At 41.0% G+C, this 19,328-nt stretch overlaps 1 protein-coding gene across 1 annotated transcript in view; it reads left to right on the top strand.

Moving 5' to 3' along the window:
• The first annotated feature begins 52 nt into the window (after positions 1-52).
• Positions 53-19,328, top strand: part of XPC (XPC complex subunit, DNA damage recognition and repair factor) — a 45,974-nt gene continuing 26,698 nt past the window's right edge. Inside the window, exons 1-3 of the mRNA XM_044252916.1 lie at positions 53-256; positions 6,070-6,265; positions 16,140-16,258. Coding sequence (XP_044108851.1) covers positions 154-256; positions 6,070-6,265; positions 16,140-16,258 — 418 coding nt within the window. The 5' untranslated portion in view covers positions 53-153. The remainder of the gene's footprint in view (positions 257-6,069; positions 6,266-16,139; positions 16,259-19,328) is intronic.

The following is a 19,328-nucleotide window of genomic DNA, read 5'->3' as shown; positions in this document are numbered from 1 at the left end:
TATTGGTCATTTGAGGCTGGGCGGAGCTTCATGGGCTTAATTAGGTCCGTAAGGCAGGGGCGTTGCGGTGTGTTTTCCCCTGTGGGGCGGAGTCCGCTTTCAGCTTTCCGTGGTGTGGTGCGTCACTCTCTAGGGGAGTCTTGCCTGGGCAATATGGTTCGGAAGCGCGCGGCCGGTAGGGAGCCGCAAGGACGCGAACCCTGCGGCCGGAAGGCCAAGGGCGAGAGCATGGCCGGGCGTGTGGAGAAGGAGGCGGGTGAGAGCGAGATCTAGCCGGGCTTAGGGGGATATGCTGGTGGAGGGCAGGAGGCAAGGTGCGGGGAGCGGGGAGGCCGGGCTCTGGGAGGTGGGGGGCGTAGGCTGCCCCGTTCCATCTTCCCGGAGGAGACGACATTACGCTGCAAGGGGAGACAGGCGGTTGTGTCGGTGCTCTGGTCCTTACCGACGTCGCTGCTCATTAGTCCTCGTGAGGAGTGATGCACCCTAGGCGTTCCCCTGGAGCTCTACCTGGCCATTGGCTCTCGCGCGTAGCTTCTTTCTTCCTCCCTGTTACCCACAGGATACGGTCCAGCCTCCTGCAGATGCAAACAGCTGAATAGGGAAAAAGGCATTGCAGTTGTTTGTGGTCCCAGAAGACGGATGGACCAGAGTGCTGTAGTTTGCAGACTCCCAGAATAATATCTTCAGTTAAATCTCACCCCAGAGTTCCAGATTCGGATCCAATCTGACTTCTCCACCTGGATATTTGTCAAGGGCAAAGCAAAACTCCTGATTTCCCCCTTTAAACCTATTTCCCCACCTTTTCCCATTCCGAATATATGGCAGTTCAAAAATTAAATTAGCTCTTAAGCACACCTTTCCCTTAGAGGTACACATCTAATCCATCTGTATCTCAAATCTCTTCACCTCTCTTTGTTTCCACAGTCACAATCCCTGCCTAAAGCCACCATTACTTTTCAGTTGAACGATTACAGATGCCTCTTTACTGGACTCCCTAATTTCTTTTATTCCCTTGCAGTGGTTTTCCCACCCAGCAGCCCAGGTGATTAAAAAAAAAAAAAAATCGAATCATGCCATGTTCCTCTGACAGACCTGTGGCTTTCCATTGCTCTTGGCCTAAACTCCAAATTCCTTACCATGGCTTGCAAGACCTTACATGATTTGGCTGCTGCTGCTTCTCTTGTAGTCTCCTATGACTCTGCCAGATACTCTCTCTACTGGCTTCCTTTCTATTTTTCAGACATGCCATGTTGTTTCTCACCGTGAGCCTTTGGCTTTGATATTCCTTTCTCCATTGCTCTAGGGTGGCAGATTTCTTCTGTTCCTTCAGAAATTACACCACTTTGAGTGCCTTATCTAAGGTGATCTTCCCCAGGTACTCTTTACCACAGGCCCTAACAGCCTCTGTCACATAATGTAATGATCTTGTTAATTTACTTCTTTTTTGCTTCCCACAGTTTAAGTTTATGAAACATGTTTTATTTTTGCTGTGTCCTATATTGTTCTCTCTTGCTGTGCATTTATTAAGTGCTCAGTAAATATTTTAAATAATTGCATAATGCATGCTGTAGAAGGGATTTCTGGGGTTCTTAAAATAATCTGTGTGGATTAGGTAACCAGCAAGGACTCCTATGACCCTAGATTCAATAATCCTGTGATTCTTTACATAAGTTTATCATCCGTTAGTACATAGGCAAATGGAAGTCATTTCTAAACTTAGAAGGTGATTTACCTCATGGTTAATGCTATGAGTTCTACTTTATTCATTTACTCATTCAGATGACATTTTTGGGATACCTGATATGTGCTGTGCACATGCTAGTTGATGTGAGAGAGATTACTTGGAGGAGCTTAAAGTGCCGTAGTGTTGATATTTACAAAAAATACTCAAGACAGGGTGATACATTGGAAGAAGGTAGCAGGCTTTGTGGCTTCTGAAGGAATAATAAGTTTGGAGAGATTGGGAAATGCTCTCTAAAGGAGTTATGTTTGATCTGCGACTTTGAGAATGAGTAACATTTCAGCAAATGGCTATGAAAGGGGTTTTTATTTCCAGTCAGAGAGAATATATTCTGAATATATGGCAGTTTAAAAATTAGAAGTTGTAATCTGATGGGAATTCCACCTGCCTGGGTACCATTCCTTCCTGCTGAACACTTTATTTGGATGCCAAATCCAAATGCCAAGCACTTTATTTGGTGCAGCTCCAACAATTAGTTGTTCATATGTACTTGTGTAAATTATTTTGGACAAGTAGTTTAGCCGCTCTGAAACATATTACTGTCTTTCAGGGTGGTTGTGAGTTTTCAGTGAGATAGGCACTCCTGCCATGGTCCATATCAGGCAATCAGATGGGCTAGCTTCTATCAGTTCAGCTTAGGTGTAGGCAAGGATGCACCCAAGCTTCACTGAAACTCAGCTGGAGGAGCTAACCGGTGAGCAGCTTCCAGGAAGAGTTAACTACCTCTGCTGTGCTTGGGTGGAGGAAAAATCTGGCTGTGGTTTGGGCTACAGGTGACACTGACTCAGTGATCTTCAGTGTGGTTTCTAACAGCACCTCAGTGCATGCCAAGATGACCCCTGGCATCATTCAACATTTAGGGTCAAAGAAAATGGTCTTCCACAGTATTTCCGTGTTTCTATTAGGGCATCTCTAATTTCTTTTTTAAAATTTTTTAAAAAAGATTTTATTTATTTGACAGACAGAGATCACAAGTAGGCAGAGAGGCAGGCAGAGAGAGAGAGGAGGAAGCAGGCTCCCTGCTGAGCAGAGAGCCCGATGTGGGGCTCAATCCCAGGACTCTGAGATCATGACCTGAGCTGAAGGCAGAGGCTTTAACCCACTGAGCCACCTAGGCGCCCCTCTAATTTCTTCATGTTTCTTCATTATGTTAATGCTTTTCATTGATATGACTCATTAATTCCTTCAGCAAGTATTTACTGAGCACCTGCTATTTCCAGAGACTGTTCTAGGCACTAAAATTCTAGTAGTGAATGGGTCAGGCAAGGTCCCTGCTGTCACGATGCTTACAGTTTGTGGGGAGGTCTTGGTAGGGCAGACAATAAAAAGTTAAGTAAGTTCACATGGTGATGAGAGTTACGAAAAGAGTTAAAGGTAATAGAACTGACATAGGGGTGGCAGGGTCGGGGGGAAGTAAGTCAGAGTCAGTGGTCCAGGGACACCTATTTTGAGGAGGTGAAACTTTGAATCAGTTAGTGTCCTGAAGGAGCTTTTCAAAGGAAGTTCTCAGAGAAGAGTTATAGGCAGAGGAATCAATATGTTTAAAGACTTAGGAGGAAAGGAAATGTGGTTGGCACACGACTGGACACAGTGAGAAGCAAGTAGTAGGAATTGAGGCAGGAAAGATAAGCAGGACCCTTGTCTGGAAACCAAGTTAAGGAGTTCATATTTTATTCTAAGTACTCACAGTTTTAAGCAGGTATTTAAAAACCTCAATAGAAGGCTAAGCAGACCAAAGTGATAATCCCCGCCCTTCTGAAATTAACATATTGAGCTCAAGGAGACTGGTTAGGTAGCCCTAGATCTTAAGAGAGGCCTAGAAAATAGCCTCTGGATTCTCTGGGACCCCAAAAGTGTAAAGAATTAAAAAAAAAAAAAGTAACCTGTATTTCTGCTATCCAGAAATAATGGCATATTTCCTTCTCATCTGTTTCTCTAAGTAGTGGAAACCATACTGTAAAAACAATTTTGCATGTTTAACATTTTATCATGTCATTTCCTCTGTCTTAAAAGATGACTGAGTTAATATTCTAATGTATGTGCATAATGATTATATCATGGTTGGGCATGCAGATTTTAAAAATTTACGGGTATTAGAGTAGTCCCCCCTCTTATTTGTAGGGATATATATTCCAAGACCCCCCCCCCCCGCCTAGTGGATTCTTGAAACATGGGTGGTACCAAACCTTGTATATGCTGTGTTTTTTTCCTATATGTTCATACCTATGATAAAGTTTAATTGACACATTAGGCACAGTAAGAGATTAATAGCCAATAATAATAAAATAGAACAGTTAAAGCAATATACTGTAGTGGAAGTTATGTGAATATGTTCTCTTTCTCTCAAAGTATCTTAATTGTACTGTACTCAGCTTTCTAATTCTTAAGGTGATGTGAGGTGATAAAATGCTTAGTGACTGAGTGAATGACTTAGGCATTGTGACATAGTCTTAGGCTACTCTTGTCCTCCAGGAGAGTGTCAGAAGGGGGATCATCGGCTTCTACCCTGGTTGGTCCCTTCCCCCCACCAACTGAAACACAGATGGGGGGAATGATTGAAAATAATCGTGTGGAAATTTTTTTTGGTTCAGAGTTTTTTGTTTCCATTCTTGCCCGCCTTTTGACTCGTTTAACTCTTTCTTCAAAGCACAAAAATGGACACAGTTGTACTTTTTTAACCAACTATGTAAGTTTGGTGTGGAAGAAATGGTGCTTTTGAGTTATCCTCCCACCTGTGTTTTTAGATTAGTAAAAATGAAGCATTTCACACCTTTGTTTCACATGTGTTCATAGAGGGCTAAAAAGTGTAAAAAGATCCAGAAATCCTGATGTCAGGAACATCCTACTCAAACTGTCAAGTCATAAACCTTTAAGCAGCTTCTGGCCTTGGAATAAGAAGCGTCTCAGATTGGAAAGAATTTTGAAATTGTTTGTGTTTTGGTTAAAATGTTTAAAGCATGAGAATGCCTGAATTCCTTTTATAAAACATCATAAAGAAACTGAACTGGATTAGTGATTTTATCTAGTGTTAGAACAAATGCCCTACTACTAGGAGGAATCTATTAAAATTATGATTTTATTTATATGGAAAGCTTTTCTCCCATGCAAGAGTATATTCTTGGGGAATAGAAATATCTATCAGTAGAGTCAGTAGGACAAAACAAATGAAAGGAATGAACAATCTGATATTAGGTTAGTATTGCTGCTCCTTTTGGAACCTCAAAAACAACTAAAGTATTTTTGTTTTCCAAAATTAACTGAAGTGGTCATGCAAAGACGAAGATGCTTTATTTCAGATTCAAGATTATTTTTATGAATATATTTGCAAAATAGAAGATATCTTTCCCTGCTGTTATTTATTCTTTATCGAAAATTGATTTATCAATATATTAAGAAACAGGCCATACCTTTAGTTACCCTAATTTAACTAAAGCCAGCAGCCTGTACGTTTTTTTTTTTAAGATTTTATTTATTTATCAGAGAGAGAGAGGGGAAGAGAGCAAGCACAGGCAGACAGAATGGCAGGCAGAGGCAGAGGGAGAAGCAGGCTCCCTGCTGAGCAAGGAGCCCGATGTGGGACTCGATCCCAGGACGCTGGGATCATGACCTGAGCCGAAGGCAGCTGCTTAACCAACTGAGCCACCCAGGCGTTCCCAGCCTGTACATTTTTAAAATCTCCCTTTATCAAAACAACAATTATTTTAAGGAAATAAAGGTATTTTTGAATTACTACTGTCTTATTCCAACCCTAAGCTTGGTGAGATGGATGGTATATGAGTACACTTTTGGGTTAGATTAGAAAGGTTTTATGAAGTATATTTTGAGCAGGATTTGGTTTTGAAAGATAGTAGAAGCATGGATTAGTAATAGTAAGGTTGTGATAAAACTTGGACATGTTTATGAGCTCAAAACATTTACTTAATAAATAGGTTTAGGTTACTCCTAAAGTAACTAGTCTTGGCAAGTAATAAGTAAGCAAGGTATTACTTAGCAGATTGATGTATTTTTCCTTCCTGGCTATTAGCTGAAATTTGAGATTTGGAAGCCAGGTTTTACTAGGGTTCTGTGGCATTTCTTGTAACCTCACAAGGGAATGGAATAAACCCCGATAAAGGAAGCTGGTTTTTATTGGGAGTGCAGGGTGTATACTGGGCTGGAGGCAGGAGGAGCCTGGAGGCTGGTTGTGGAATAAATGGAATGGTGTCCCAGCAATGGAGATGGGGTCTGGAGGGAGGTGACAGAAGAGGGCTTTCCATCACCTGCCTGTGAAGTCACACTGCTTCTGCCTTTCCTGTGTTGCTTACCTTGTGTTCTTTGTGGTCATCTAGATGTCTTGGAAGACAAGAAACCGTTAAAGACAAGGCTTCTCTCCAAAGGCTCACAAGGAAAGAGGAAGAGAGGCTGCAGTGATCCTGGTGGCCCTGCCCATGGTCCAGCCAAAAAGAAAGTGGCCAAGGTGACTGTTAAATCTGAAAACCCCACAGTTGTAAAGGATGAAGCCCTCAGCGATGGGGAGGAGTTCAGGTGAGATGGCTGAAAAGCTTCCAGCCAGGTCTTGATTCTGTCCCCCTGGAAGTGTGAGTCTCTTTTTGCTGTCACTGGTATCTGTGTCCAAGATGGGATCTTTAAACTCCTCCAGCTGGAGCTCAGACCACTAGTAAGATTCTTCACAATTACAGTAGACCCTTGACCAACCAGGTTGGAACTGCATGGATCCACTTTTACATGGAGGGTTTTTTTTTTTTTTTTTGGTCAAATACCTTAGTAAGTATTGTAAATGAAGTTTTTCTTGTAACTTTTAAAAAATGTGTCCTTCTCTAGCTTACTTTACTGGAAGGATACAGTATATAAACTGTATAACATACAAAATATATGTTCAATCAACTGTATGTTATTGGTAAGGCTTCCAGTCAACAGTAGCCTAGTAGTAGTAGTTTTAGGGGTATTGAAAGTTCTGTGCAGATGTTTGATTGTGCAAGTGGTCAGTGCCCTAACCCTGTGTTATTCAAGGGTCAGCTTTGTATTGATTGCTTCCCAGACTTTTTGGATGACAGTGATGGTCAACAGAAAGGCATTTATCTGTGGTTACACAACTGGACAGATGACATTTAGGCCTCTGACTTGGTCCAGTGCTCTTTATACTGCACAGTGATACTACATACCTAAGATACTGGCTTGCCATTCCAGCTTTCACTTGTACTGCTCTCCACAAATTCACTCTGCTCCCACCCAACTGGACTTCTTGTTGCTCTCTTGCCACATGCTCAGACTTTCTGCCTCTGAAGCGTGCTCGTTCTTCCTGCTATAGGAATGCTTTCTTCCACCTGGAAGATGTGGATCAGAATCCGTCCACTCGACAGTCTTCACTGATTCTTCCCCTTTTTTCTCCTCTGATTTCTTGCATTTATTTGTGCCTAGGCCATGTACCTTGGCTTACTACCCTGTAGGCTTTCTGAAGCCTGGAGCCAGCCACACCTGGTTTGTTTTTGTAGGCCCTGTGGCATCTAGGGAAGGGCCTTTTGTTGGGCTGAATTTGCAGTTGAGTAAACATGCATAGTAATGTGTGGTGAACAGTGACTACAAGCCTTGTGAACACTTGATTGTTCACCTTTCAGGAAAGGTGTGAGAGGGGTGGAAGAGGCAGAACAGAGAGGTAGTAGTTCCTTCAGAAACCAGTCTTCCATCTTCGTGCTGGCTTTCCCTGCAGCTTGCAGTCCTGGCAGAGGAAGGCAGCCCAGGAGAGGGCCAGCAGTAGACAGGCCATGGAAGCATGGGAATTTTGCACTCAAGTCACCTCTTCTTTTCCCTTAGACTTTTCCTGAGAGTGCATGCCTTTGAGCTTCCTGCTTCCCAGTTGTCTCTTCCCACTAGTTGAATTATCAGAGAAATCCATGTACACATAGACCAGGATGCTGTGCTGGTGGGTAAAGCTCTGGGCCCCCCTTCCCTCTACATTGATAGTCAACTGCTGTCAGATCCATAGTGCATGGACATTTTCACTACATTTATTCTAAGGAGAAATTTTTGTTTCTCTGGTGCTGAAAGTGGTCGGCCGCAAGGGGAATGCATGTAATTTTAGAGCTGAAGACCGACTGGTTATTTTAAAAGTCTGAGCTCAAATCTTAGATGATGTTCTCACTTGATACCACAGGTCAGACCTTATGAAAGCAAAAAGTAAATGTGCTCTAAGCACATTTTTTAAAAAAAAATTTATTTATTTATTTGACAGACCGAGATCAAAAGTAAGTAGAGAGGCAGGCAGAGAGAGAGGAGGAAGCAAGCTCCCTGCCGAGCAGAGAGCCTGACTCGGGGTTCGATCCCAGGACCCTGACACCATGACCTGAGCTGAAGGCAGAGGCTTTAACCCACTGAGCCACCTAGGCACCCCTCAAAGCACATTTAAAAAATTTTTTTTATAAACATATAATGTATTATTAGTCCCAGGGGTACAGGTCTGTGAATCACCAGGTTTACACACTTCACAGCACTCACCATAGCACACACCCTCCCCATTGTCCATAACCCTACCACCCTCTCCCTACCCACCTCCGGCCACCCTCAGTTTGTTTTGTGACAGTAAGAGTCTCTTATGGTTTGTCTCCTTCCCGATCCCATCTTGTTTCATTTATTCTTTCCCTATCCCCCAGACCCCACACGTTGCATCTTCACTTCCTCATTATCAGAGAGATCACATGGTAGTTGTCTTTCTCTAATTGATGTATTTCACTCAGTTCCATCCATGTCGTTGCAAATGGCAAGATTTCATTTCTTTTGATGGCTGCATAGTATTCCATTGTATATATATACCACATCTTCTTTATTCATTCATCTGTTGATGGACATCTAGGTTCTTTCTATAGTTTGGCTATTGTGGACCTTGCTGCTATAAACATTCGGGTGCACTTGCCCCTTTGGATCACTATGTTTGCATCTTTAGGGTAAATACCTAGTAGTACAATGGCTGGGTCGTAAGGTAGCTCTATTTTCAACTTTTTGAGGAACCTCCATGCTGTTTTCCAGAGTAGTTGCACTGGCTTGCATTTCCACCAACAGTGTAGGAGGGTTCCCCTTTCTCCACATCCTCGCCACCATCTGTTGTTTCCTGACTTGTTAATTTTAGCCATTCTGACTGGTGTGAGGTGGTATCTCATTGTGGTTTTGATTTGTATTTCCCTGATGCCAAGTGATATGGAGCACTTTTTCATGTGTGTGTTGGCTATTGGGATGTCTTCTTTGCAGAAATGTCTGTTCATGTCCTCTGCCCATTTCTTGATTGGATTATTTGTTTTTTGGGTGTTGAGTTTGCTAAGCTCTTTATAGATTTTGAATACTAGCCCTTTATCTGATAGGTCGTTTGCAAATATCTTCTCCCATTCTGTCAGTTGTCTTTTGGTTGTGTTGACTGACCCCTTTGCTGTGCAAAAGCTTCTTCTCCCATTCTGTCAGTTGTCTTTTGGTTTTGTTGACTGACCCCTTTGCTGTGCAAAAGCTTTTGATCTTGATGAAGTCCCTATAGTTCATTTTGCCCTTCCTTCCCTTGTCCTTAGCAGTGTTTCTAGGAAGAAGTTGCTGCGGCTAAGGTCGAAGAGGTTGCTGCCTGTGTTTTTCTCAAGGATTTTGATGGATTCCTTTCTCACATTGAGGTCCTTCATCCATTTTGAGTCTATTTGGTGTAAGGAAATTGTCCAATTTCATTTTTTTGCATGTGGCTGTCCAATTTTCCCAACACCATTTGTTGAAGAGGCTGTTTTTTTTTCCAGTGGACATTCTTTCCTGCTTTGTCGAATATTAGTTGACCATAGAGTTGAGGGTCTATTTCTGGGCTCTCTGTTCTGTTCCATTGATCTATGTGTCTGTTTTTGTGCCAGTACCATACTGTCTTGATGATGACAGCTTTGTAATAGAGCTTGAAGTCCGGAATTGTGATGCCACCAACTTTGGCTTTCTTTTTCTATATTCCTTTGGCTATTCGAGGTATTTTCTGGTTCCATATAAATTTTAGGATTATTTGTTCCATTTCTTTGAAAATGATGGATGGTATTTTTTTTTTTTTAATTCCTCAGAAGTGCTTCTTTTTTTTTTTTTTTTTAAGATTTTATTTATTTGACAGAGAGAGGTCACAAGTAGGCAGAGAGGCAGGCAGAGAGAGAGGAGGAAGCAGGCTAACTGCCGAGCAGAGAGCCCGATGCAGGACTCGATCCCAGGACCCTGAGATCATGACCTGAGCCGAAGGCAGCGGCTCAACCCACTGAGCCACCCAGGCGCCCCGATGGATGGTATTTTGATAGGGATTGCATTAAATGTGTAGATTGCTTTAGGTAGCATATACATTTTCACCATATTTGTTCTTCCAATCCATGAGCATGGAACATTTGTCCATTTCTTTGTGTCTTCCTCAGTTTCTTTCATGAGTACTTCATAGTTTTCTGAGTAGAGATTCTTTGCCTATTTCGTTAGGTTTATTCCTAGGTATCTTATGCTTTTGGATTCAAATGTAAATGGTATTGACTTAATTTCTCTTTCTTCTGTCTTGTTGTTAATGTAAAGAAATGCAACTGATATCTGTGCATTGACTTTATATCCTGACACTTTACTGAATTCCTGTACAAGTTCTGGCAGATTTGGAGTGGAGTCTTTTGGGTTTTTCATGTATAGTATCATATCATCTGCAAAGAGTTTGACTTCTCCTTTGCCATTTTGGATGCCTTTAATTTCCTTTTGTTGTCTGATTGCTGAGGCTAGGACTTCTAGTACTATGTTGAATAGCAGTGGTGATAATGGACATCCCTGCTGTGTTCCTGACCTTAGCTGAAAAGCTCTCAGTTTTTCTCCATTGAGAATGATATTTGCGGTGGGTTTTTCATAGGTGGCTTTGATAATATTGAGGTATGTGCCCTCTATCCCTACACTTTGAAGAGTTTTGATCAGGAAGGGATGCTGTACTTTGTCAAATGCTTTTTCAGCATCTATTGAGAGTATCATATGGTTCTTGTTCTTTCTTTTATTGATATGTTGTATCACATTGAACTGATTTGCAGATGTTGAACCAACCTTGCAGCCCTGGAATAAATCCCACTTGGTCAAGGTGAATAATCCTTTAATGTACTATTGGATCCTTTTGGCTAGTATTTTGGTGAGAATTTTCGCATCTGTGTTCATCAAGGATATTAGTCTGTAATTCTCTTTTTTGATGGGATCCTTATCTGGTTTTGGGATCAAAGTAATGCTGGCCTCATAAAATGAGTTTGGGAGTTTTCCTTCCATTTCTATTTTTTGGAACAGTTTCAGGAGAATAGGAATTAATTCTTCTTTAAATGTTCGGTAGAATTCCCCTGGGAAGCCGTCTAGCCCTGGGCTTTTGTTTCTTTGCAGATTTTTGATGACTGTTTCAATCTCCTTACTGGTTATGGGTCTGCTCAGGTTTTCTTTCTTCCTGGTTCAGTTGTAGTTTGGTAGTTTATATGTCTCTAGGAATGCATCCATTTCTTCCAGGTTGTCAAATTTGTTGGGGTAGAGTTGCTCATATTATGTTCTTATAATTGTATTTCTTTGGTGTTGGTTGTGATCTCTCCTCTTTCATTCATGATTTTAATAATTTGGGTACCTTCTCTTTTCTTTTTGATAAGTCTGGCCAGGGGTTTATCAATCTTATTAATTCTTTCAAAGAACCAGCTCCTAGTTCTGTTGATTTGTTCTGTTGTTTTTTTGGTTTCTGTTTCATTGGTTTCTGCTCTGATCTTTATTATTTTTCTTCTCCTTCTGGCTTAGGCTTTCTTTGTTGTTCTTTCTCCAGCTCCTTTAGATGTAGGGTTAGGTTGTGTATTTGAGACCTTTCTTGTTTCTTGAGAAAGGCTTGTATCCCTATATATTTTCCTCTCAGGACTGCCTTTGCTGTGTCAGTTGTGTTTTCATTATCATTTGTTTCCATGAATTTTTCAATTCTTCTTTAATTTCCTGGTTGACTCACTCATTGTTTAGTAGGATGCTCTTTAGCCTCCATGTAGTTGAGTTCTTTCCAAATTTCCTCTTGTGATTGAGTTCTAGCTTCAGAGCATTGTGGTCTGAAAATATGCAGGGAGTGATCTCTTTCTTTTGATACCAGTTGAGACCTGATTTAGGGCCCAGGATGTGATCTATTCTGGAGAGTGTTCCATGTGCACTAGAGAAGAATGTATATTCTGTTGCTTTGGGATGGAATGTTCTGAATATATCTGTGTGGTCCATCTGGTCCAGTGTGTCGTTTAAGGCCTTTCTTTCCTTGCTGATCTTTTGCTTGGTTGATCTGTCCATTTCAGTGAGGGGAGTGTTCAAGTCCCCTACTATTATTGTATTGTTGTCTATGTGTTTTTTTGATTTTGTTATTAATTGGTTTATATAGTTGGCTGCTTTCATTTTAGGGGCATAGATACTTAAAATTGTTAGATCTTCTTGTTGGACAGACGCTTTGAGTATGATAGAGTGTCCTTCCTCATCTCTTATTATAGTCTTTGGCTTAAAATCTGATTTATCTGATATAAGGATAGCCACCCCAGCTTTCTTTTGATGTCCATTAGCATGGTAAATCCACCCCCTCACTTTAAATCTGGAGGTGTCTTTGGGTCTAAAATGAGTTTCTTGTAGGCAGCATATTGATGAGTTTTGTTTGTTGTATCCATTCTGATACCCTGTGTCTTTTGATTGGGGCATTTAGCCCATTTACATTCAGGGTAACTATTGAGAGATATGAATTTTGTGCCGTTGTATTGCCTGTATGGTAACAGTTACTGTATATTTTCTCTGTTCCTTTCTGATCTACTATTTTTAGGGTCTTTGCTTAGAGGACCCCTTTCAATATTTCCTGTAGAGCTGGTTTGGTGTTTGCAAATGCTTTCAGTTTTTCTTTGTCCTGGAAGCATTTTATTTCCCCTTCTATTTTCAAAGACAGCCTAGCTGGATATAGTATTCTTGGCTGCATGTTTTTCTCGTTTAGTGCTCTGAATATATCATGCCAGCTCTTTCTGGCCTGCCAGGTCTCTGTGGATAAGTCATCTGCCAATCTAATATTTTTACTATTGTATGTTACAGTCTTCTTGTCCCAGGCTGCTTTCAGCATATTCTCTTTGTTGCTAAGCCTTATAAATTTTACTATTAGATGACAGGGTGTGGACCTATTCTTAGTGATTTTGAGGGGGATTCTCTGCACCTCCTGGATTTGATGCTTGTTCTCTTTGCCATATTAGGGAAATTCTCTACAATAATTCTCTCCAATATACCTTCTGCTCCCCTCTCTCTTCTTCTGGAATCCCAATTATTCTAATGTTTCGTCTTATGGTATCACTTTCCTCTCGAATTCTCCTCTCATGGTCCAGTTGTTGTCTCTCTTTTGCTCAGCTTCTTTATTCTCTGTCATTTGGTCTTCTATATCACTAACTCTTTCTTCTTCCTTATTTATCCTAGCAGTAAGAGCCTCAATTTTTTTTAAAAGATTTTATTTATTTATTTGACAGAGAGAGATCACAAGTAGACAGAGAAGCAGGCAGAGAGAGAGAGAGAGAGAAAGAGGCAGGCTCCCTGCTGAGCAGAGAGCATGATGCGGGACTCGATCCCAGGACCCTGAGATCATGACCTGAGCTGAAGGCAGCGGCTTAACCCACTGAGCCACCCAGGCACCCCAAGAGCCTCAATTTTTGATTGCACCTCATTAATAGCTTTTTTGATTTCAACTTGGTTAGATTTTAGTTCTTTTATTTCTCCAGAAAGGGCTTTTATTTCTCCAGACAGGGTTTCTCTAGTATCTTCTGTGCCTTTTTTGAACCTGCCTAGAACCTTGAGAATCATCATTCTGAACTCTAGATCTGACATATTACCAATGTCCATATTGATTAGGTCCCTAGCCTTTGGTACTGCCTCTTGTTCTTTTTTTTTGTAGTGAGTTTTTCTGCCTTGTCATTTTGTCCAGATAAGAATATATGAAGGAGCAAATAAAATACTAAAAGGGTGACTAAGACCCCAGGAAAATGTGCTTTAACCAAATCAGAAGAGATCCCAAATCACTGGGGGGAGAAAGGGAGTAAAAAGAATTTCAGAAAAAAAAAAAAAAAAAACCAAATAAAGAAAAAATATAAAAAAGAAAAATATTGGAGAGGGCATGGATTGCATGGAGCACTGAGTGTGGTGCAAACACAGTGAATACTGTTACCCTGAAAATAAATTAAAAAAATTAAAAAAAAAAAAGAAAAAAATATATATTAGACTGGTGACTAGAACAGGGACACCCACTTAATTTTGGGAGTATTTTGGTCTCTTAGAAGAAACTACCTTCCAAAATTTTAAAGAATGAAAAACATATATAAGGATAAACACAGTGAAGGGTTGGAATATGACTATAAAGATGAAATTTTTTTTTAAAATTTCTAAAAAAGGAGTTGATAAGATAAGTTGTTTGGGAGAATAAAGAAAAAGAAAGTGGAGAGAATTTGCTCTGCCTGAAGACTGGAACAAATCCCTGTGTAGATTAAGGGTGTATTTTGATCTATTAGAAGAAGTTGTACCCCAAATTTTTTTACAAGAAAAACCCTATGTGTACACCAAAAATAAAGTTAGATACAGTGAAGGATAAAATGCGACTATAAGAATGAAGGCTCAAAACAGATTTTTTTGTAATGAAAGGTATTGTTAAGATAAATTAGTTAAAAATCGTTAAAACAGGAAAGGGTAAAAGTCAAAAAAAATTTAGCAGAAGAAAAAACATAAAATTAAAAAAATTAATTAACTTTGCAAGACTAAAGAATCATGGGGAGAAAGCCATGAATTCCATACTTTGCTTTCTCCTCCTCTGGAATTCTGCTGTTCTCCTGGTAAGTGAACTTGGTCTTGGCTGGATTTCTTGTTGATATTCTGGGGGAGGGGCCTGTTGTAGACATCTCAAGTGTATTTGCCTGAATTGCACCGCCCTTACCAGGGGCCAGGCTAAGTAATCTGCTTGGTTTGGGAGCGTTTGTTCCCTGAATGCTTTCTGCTTTCCATAGAGTTCTGGAGGACGGGAATGAAAGTGGCCGCCTCCCAAGTCTCCAGCTCAGAGGAGCTGAGAGCTCAGGGCCCCAATCCTCAGTGCACCCTGGGAGAAAAGCGCTCAATCACTCCCGTCTCCCTGGGCTTCCAGTGTGCTCCGAGCTGACCTAGCTGGTGACCCAGCATCACTATCTCTGGCACAGAGCCCCACCTGGATTCTCCGAACCCCACAGATACCTGAGCTCTTCCAGGGGGAGTCTCCCTGGATTTTGTGGGGTCCCTGTGCCACGGATCACAATTTAAGGTAACCGCGAGCTGAGAGCTCACTCCTCGGATCCGTCTCTGTAGCCGGCTTCCCCTCTTTAATACCTGTAAGCTCTGCAACACTCAGACAGCCCCGATCCTTCTGTGACCCTGCGGGACCTGAGACCACGCTGTCCCCATGTAGGCTTCATCCCAGCTTACCCTCCGGAGTGAAGTCCTACAGTGGAGCAGAGTTCTGAAGGTTCTGATTTTGTACTCCGTTGCTCTGCCACTGGCTGAGGGTGGGCCCTTCCCACCGTGGTCTAGCTTCCTGACACTTGGATTCACTTCTTTGTGGGTCCTACCTTTCAGAAAGTGGTTGATTTTCTGTTTCTAGAATTGTTGCTCTTCTTCTCTTCGATCTCCTGTTGGATTTGTAGGTGTTTGGAATGTTTTGATAAGCTGTCTAGCTGATCTCCTGCTACCTGATGTTGTCTCAGCCTGCTACTGCTCCACCATCTTGACTCCTCCCTCACCAAGCACATTTTATATATGAAATTGCGAAAATGGATTACATATTAGCAACCATTGCATCTTTAGTCAGTATTCAGCTTGCTGCTTATCTGTGTTGGTACCTACTTAACTAGCTAGTTATCTATGTTTTTGTTGTTACTTGTGACATACCTATGTATGGACACATTCCCACATACTTTGCGGTTAGAATTCTACCAGCTTCCATTTCCTTACATTGTAGAGGTGGGGAGAAACAGTCATCTGAGTTGGCTTATGGTATGATCAGCAAATGTGCATGTATAATCCATGTCCCAGCTTTTACTTCTGGAACTTACAATGTTATTGTGGTTTCTTCTTACTCCTGTACCACTTCAAGGCACAGCTCTGTTTTCCCTCACACAGCTCTAGGCTTTAGGTCCATTGCATGCTTTCTTTTTGACAGCACATCTAGTATTAGACTGATGATCAGAGCTCATCTTGAGGAGCCCTTGAGACCTTTAGTGGAGGGAATGAGGCTCAGAGCTCACCCATTATCTTTAAATAATTGCAGCAGTGTCTAAATAAATAGGAGTCCTTAGGATTCCATTTAGCTTAAATGTAGCACTAGGATGTGTGAGCCTTCTTCACCTTCCTTCCTGTGATCTTTACACAGGGACTTCACAAAAGGTGGCAAGAAGGCACAGCCCCCACGGAGAGAAGCTGCTGTGGACAAAGGCAGCTGTGAAGGAGAAGATGAGGAAGAAAGTGAAGATGATTGGGAAGAGGTCGAAGGTAAAACATTGCTGTGTGATCCTGTTTTTCTGTTTGAATCTGCTTGGAGTCACATCATTTAGTTGCAGTTCTTTTGTTTCCTTGTGAAACTAAGACCAAATAAGGTTACAATAGGGACTTGCTTTTGATGCAAAGACCAATTCATGACCAGGTTACCAAAGAAGGTTGTATATTCTCTTCCTCTTGTGGCTGTCAGTGGAGATTGTGAAACAGAGAGGTAGTATTGTCTCAGAAAGCACATGAGCTTTGAGAGTAGTGAGATCTGGGTTCAGGGTCCAGCCTTGCTACTTGTATAGCTGTGTGAACAAGTAAATCCACTCTGAAAAAATCAGAGATTTTTCACCAATAACATTTAGTAAGCATTGACTGCTCCGTGTGAGCTGTTTACAGGCTAGGCTGCAGGATTGTAGCAGAGGAAGAAAGGTCTGCAAATTTAATGGGCCTAAAGCATCATATGCTCACAGTAAGTGGCAGCTAATGTTATAATCCCTGATTCCTTCTGTCTGTGCTAACTTTATCTCAGCTTTTGATTTTGAAAATGATTTTTGAAAACCTACAAAATAGTGGAAAATGTAGTACATGGACTCTTCACTTAGATTTAGTAACTTTAACATTTGCCAGTAGTGAATGTATCTTTCTCTGTAAATATGCAGCTTGGAACCATTTGAAAGTAAGTTGCAGACATTCTGGTACTTGACTTGTAAATACTTCATCAGTTCCCCTAAGACTAAGACGTTCTCCTGCATGATGAAATAGTTTCACACTTAAGAAAATGAAAAGCCCCTAATTGTTGCAAAAATATCCTTCATAGCCATTGTTTGTTTCTAATCCAGGATCTAATCAAAGTGTGAGTTATACCTCTTTAGTCTCCTTTAGTTTAGAACAGTGTGTCCCCCCACCCAGCACCTTTTTTTTTTCTTCTTTTCTTTTTGTGGCACTGCTGTTTTTGAAGAGTCCTGGCCTATTCTCTTATGGGATGTCTTTGATTCCAGTTTTGTGTGATATGCATCTCAGGGTGATGGTAAACTTGTTTCAGTATCCCCTGGTTTCTTATAAACTGTAAGTGAAGGCTTGATTGAATTTAGGTTAAACTTTTTTTGGGGGGCAAGTATACTTCATAGCTTTGTATTTCATACCATTAAGAGACTCCTAATGTCAGTTTGCCCCACTAGTGATGCTAAGTGTGATCGTACAAGGTGGTTCTGCCAGATTGTGAAAACATAAAGGTCCATTTTCCCTCTGTAATTAACCATATCAGGTGATACTCTGATTCTGTGTGAATATCTTATTCTCTAGTAACTTTTTACTTAACAGTTTTTCATATGCTTTGAATTTTATTGAATCAGATTATTATATTGAGCATCATGAAATGGGACTCTCTGATTCTGTCATCTCATATGCATTTCTCATGTGACTGTGATCTGTAAAGAAGAGCTCTCTCTTTTAAATTATATTTATTTTGATTATCACTATGGACTTAGAGATATTTTTAAAACTCACATGTTATCAGTTATCATCATTATACTTGTTGATCTTCAGATTGTCCCAGATTTGGCTGGTGAGAGCCCCTTTAAGCCTTGTGCCTTACAGTGTCCATCTGACATGGCCTCATTCTCAAAAACGTTTTTCTTTTTTTAATTTATTTTTTATTTTTATTAACATAAAATATATTATTTGCCCCAGGGGTACTGGTCTTTGAAGCATCAGGCTTACACATTTCATAGCACACACCATAGCACATACCCTCCCCAATGTCCATAACCCCACCACCCTCTCCCTACACACCACAGCAAAGCTCAGTTTGTTTAGTGAGATTAAGAGTCTCTTATGGTTTGTCTTCCTCCTGATCGCATCTTGTTTCATTTTTTCCTTCCCTACCCCTCATAACCCCCTCCCTGCCTCTCAAATTCCTTATATCAGAGAAATCGTATAATTGTCTTTTTCTGATTGACTTATTGTGCTTAACATAATATCCTCTAGTTCCATCCATGTTGTTGCAAATGGCAAAATTTCATTTATTTTGATGGCAGCATAATATTCCATTGAATACACACACACACACACACACACACACACACAACTTCTTTATCCATTCATCTGTTGATGGACATATAAGTTCATTCCATAGTTTGGCTATTGTGGGCGTTGCTGCTTCTATAAACATTCGGGTGCATGTGCCTCTTTGGATCACTACATTTGTATCTTTGGGGTAACTACCCAGTAGTGTGATTGCTGGGTCATAGGGTAGCTCTGTTTTCAACTTTTTGAGGAACCTTCATGCTGTTTTCCAGAGTGGCTGCACCAGCTTGCATTCCCACCAATAGTTTAGGAGGGTTCTACTTTTTCCATATCCTCTACTGTGAAGTGGTATCTCATTGTGGGTTTTTGTTTTTGTTTTTGTTTTATTTCTTTTCAGCGTAACAGTATTCATTGTTTTTTGCACCACACCCAGTGCTCCATGCAATCTGTGCCCTCTCTAATACCCACCACCTGGCTCATTGTGGTTTTGATTTGTATTTCCCTGATGCCAAGTGATGTTGAGCACCTTTTCATGTGTCTCTTGGCTATCTGGATGTCTTCTTTGCAGAAATAGCTGTTCCTGTCTTCTGCCTATTTCTTGACTGGGTTATTTGTTCTTTGGGTGTAGAGTTTGATAAGTTCTTTATAGATTTTGGATACTAGTCCTTTATCTGATATGTCATTTTTGAATATCTTCTCCCATTCTGTCAGTTGTCTTTTGGTTTTTCTGTTTGCTTTGCAATGCAAAAGCTTTTGATCCTGATGAAGTCCCAATAGTTCATTTTTGCCCTTCCTTCTCTCGTCCTTAGTAATGTTTCTAGGAAGAAGTTGCTGCGGCTAAGGTTGAAGAGGTTGCTGCCTGTGTTCTCCTCAAGGGTTTTGCTGGATTCCTGTCTCACATGGAGGTCCTTCATCCATTTTGAGTCTTTTTTTGTGTGTGGTATAAGGAAATGGTCCAGTTTCATTTTTCTGCATGTGGCTGTCCAGTTTTCCCAACACCATTAGTTGAGGGGACTTTTCTCCATTGGACGTTCTTTACTGCGTTGTTGAA

The sequence above is a fragment of the Neovison vison genome, chromosome 6 (genome assembly GCF_020171115.1).
Source record: "Neovison vison isolate M4711 chromosome 6, ASM_NN_V1, whole genome shotgun sequence".
Taxonomy (NCBI): Eukaryota; Metazoa; Chordata; class Mammalia; order Carnivora; family Mustelidae; genus Neogale; species Neogale vison.
This window is presented reverse-complemented; position numbering and strand designations above follow the sequence as displayed.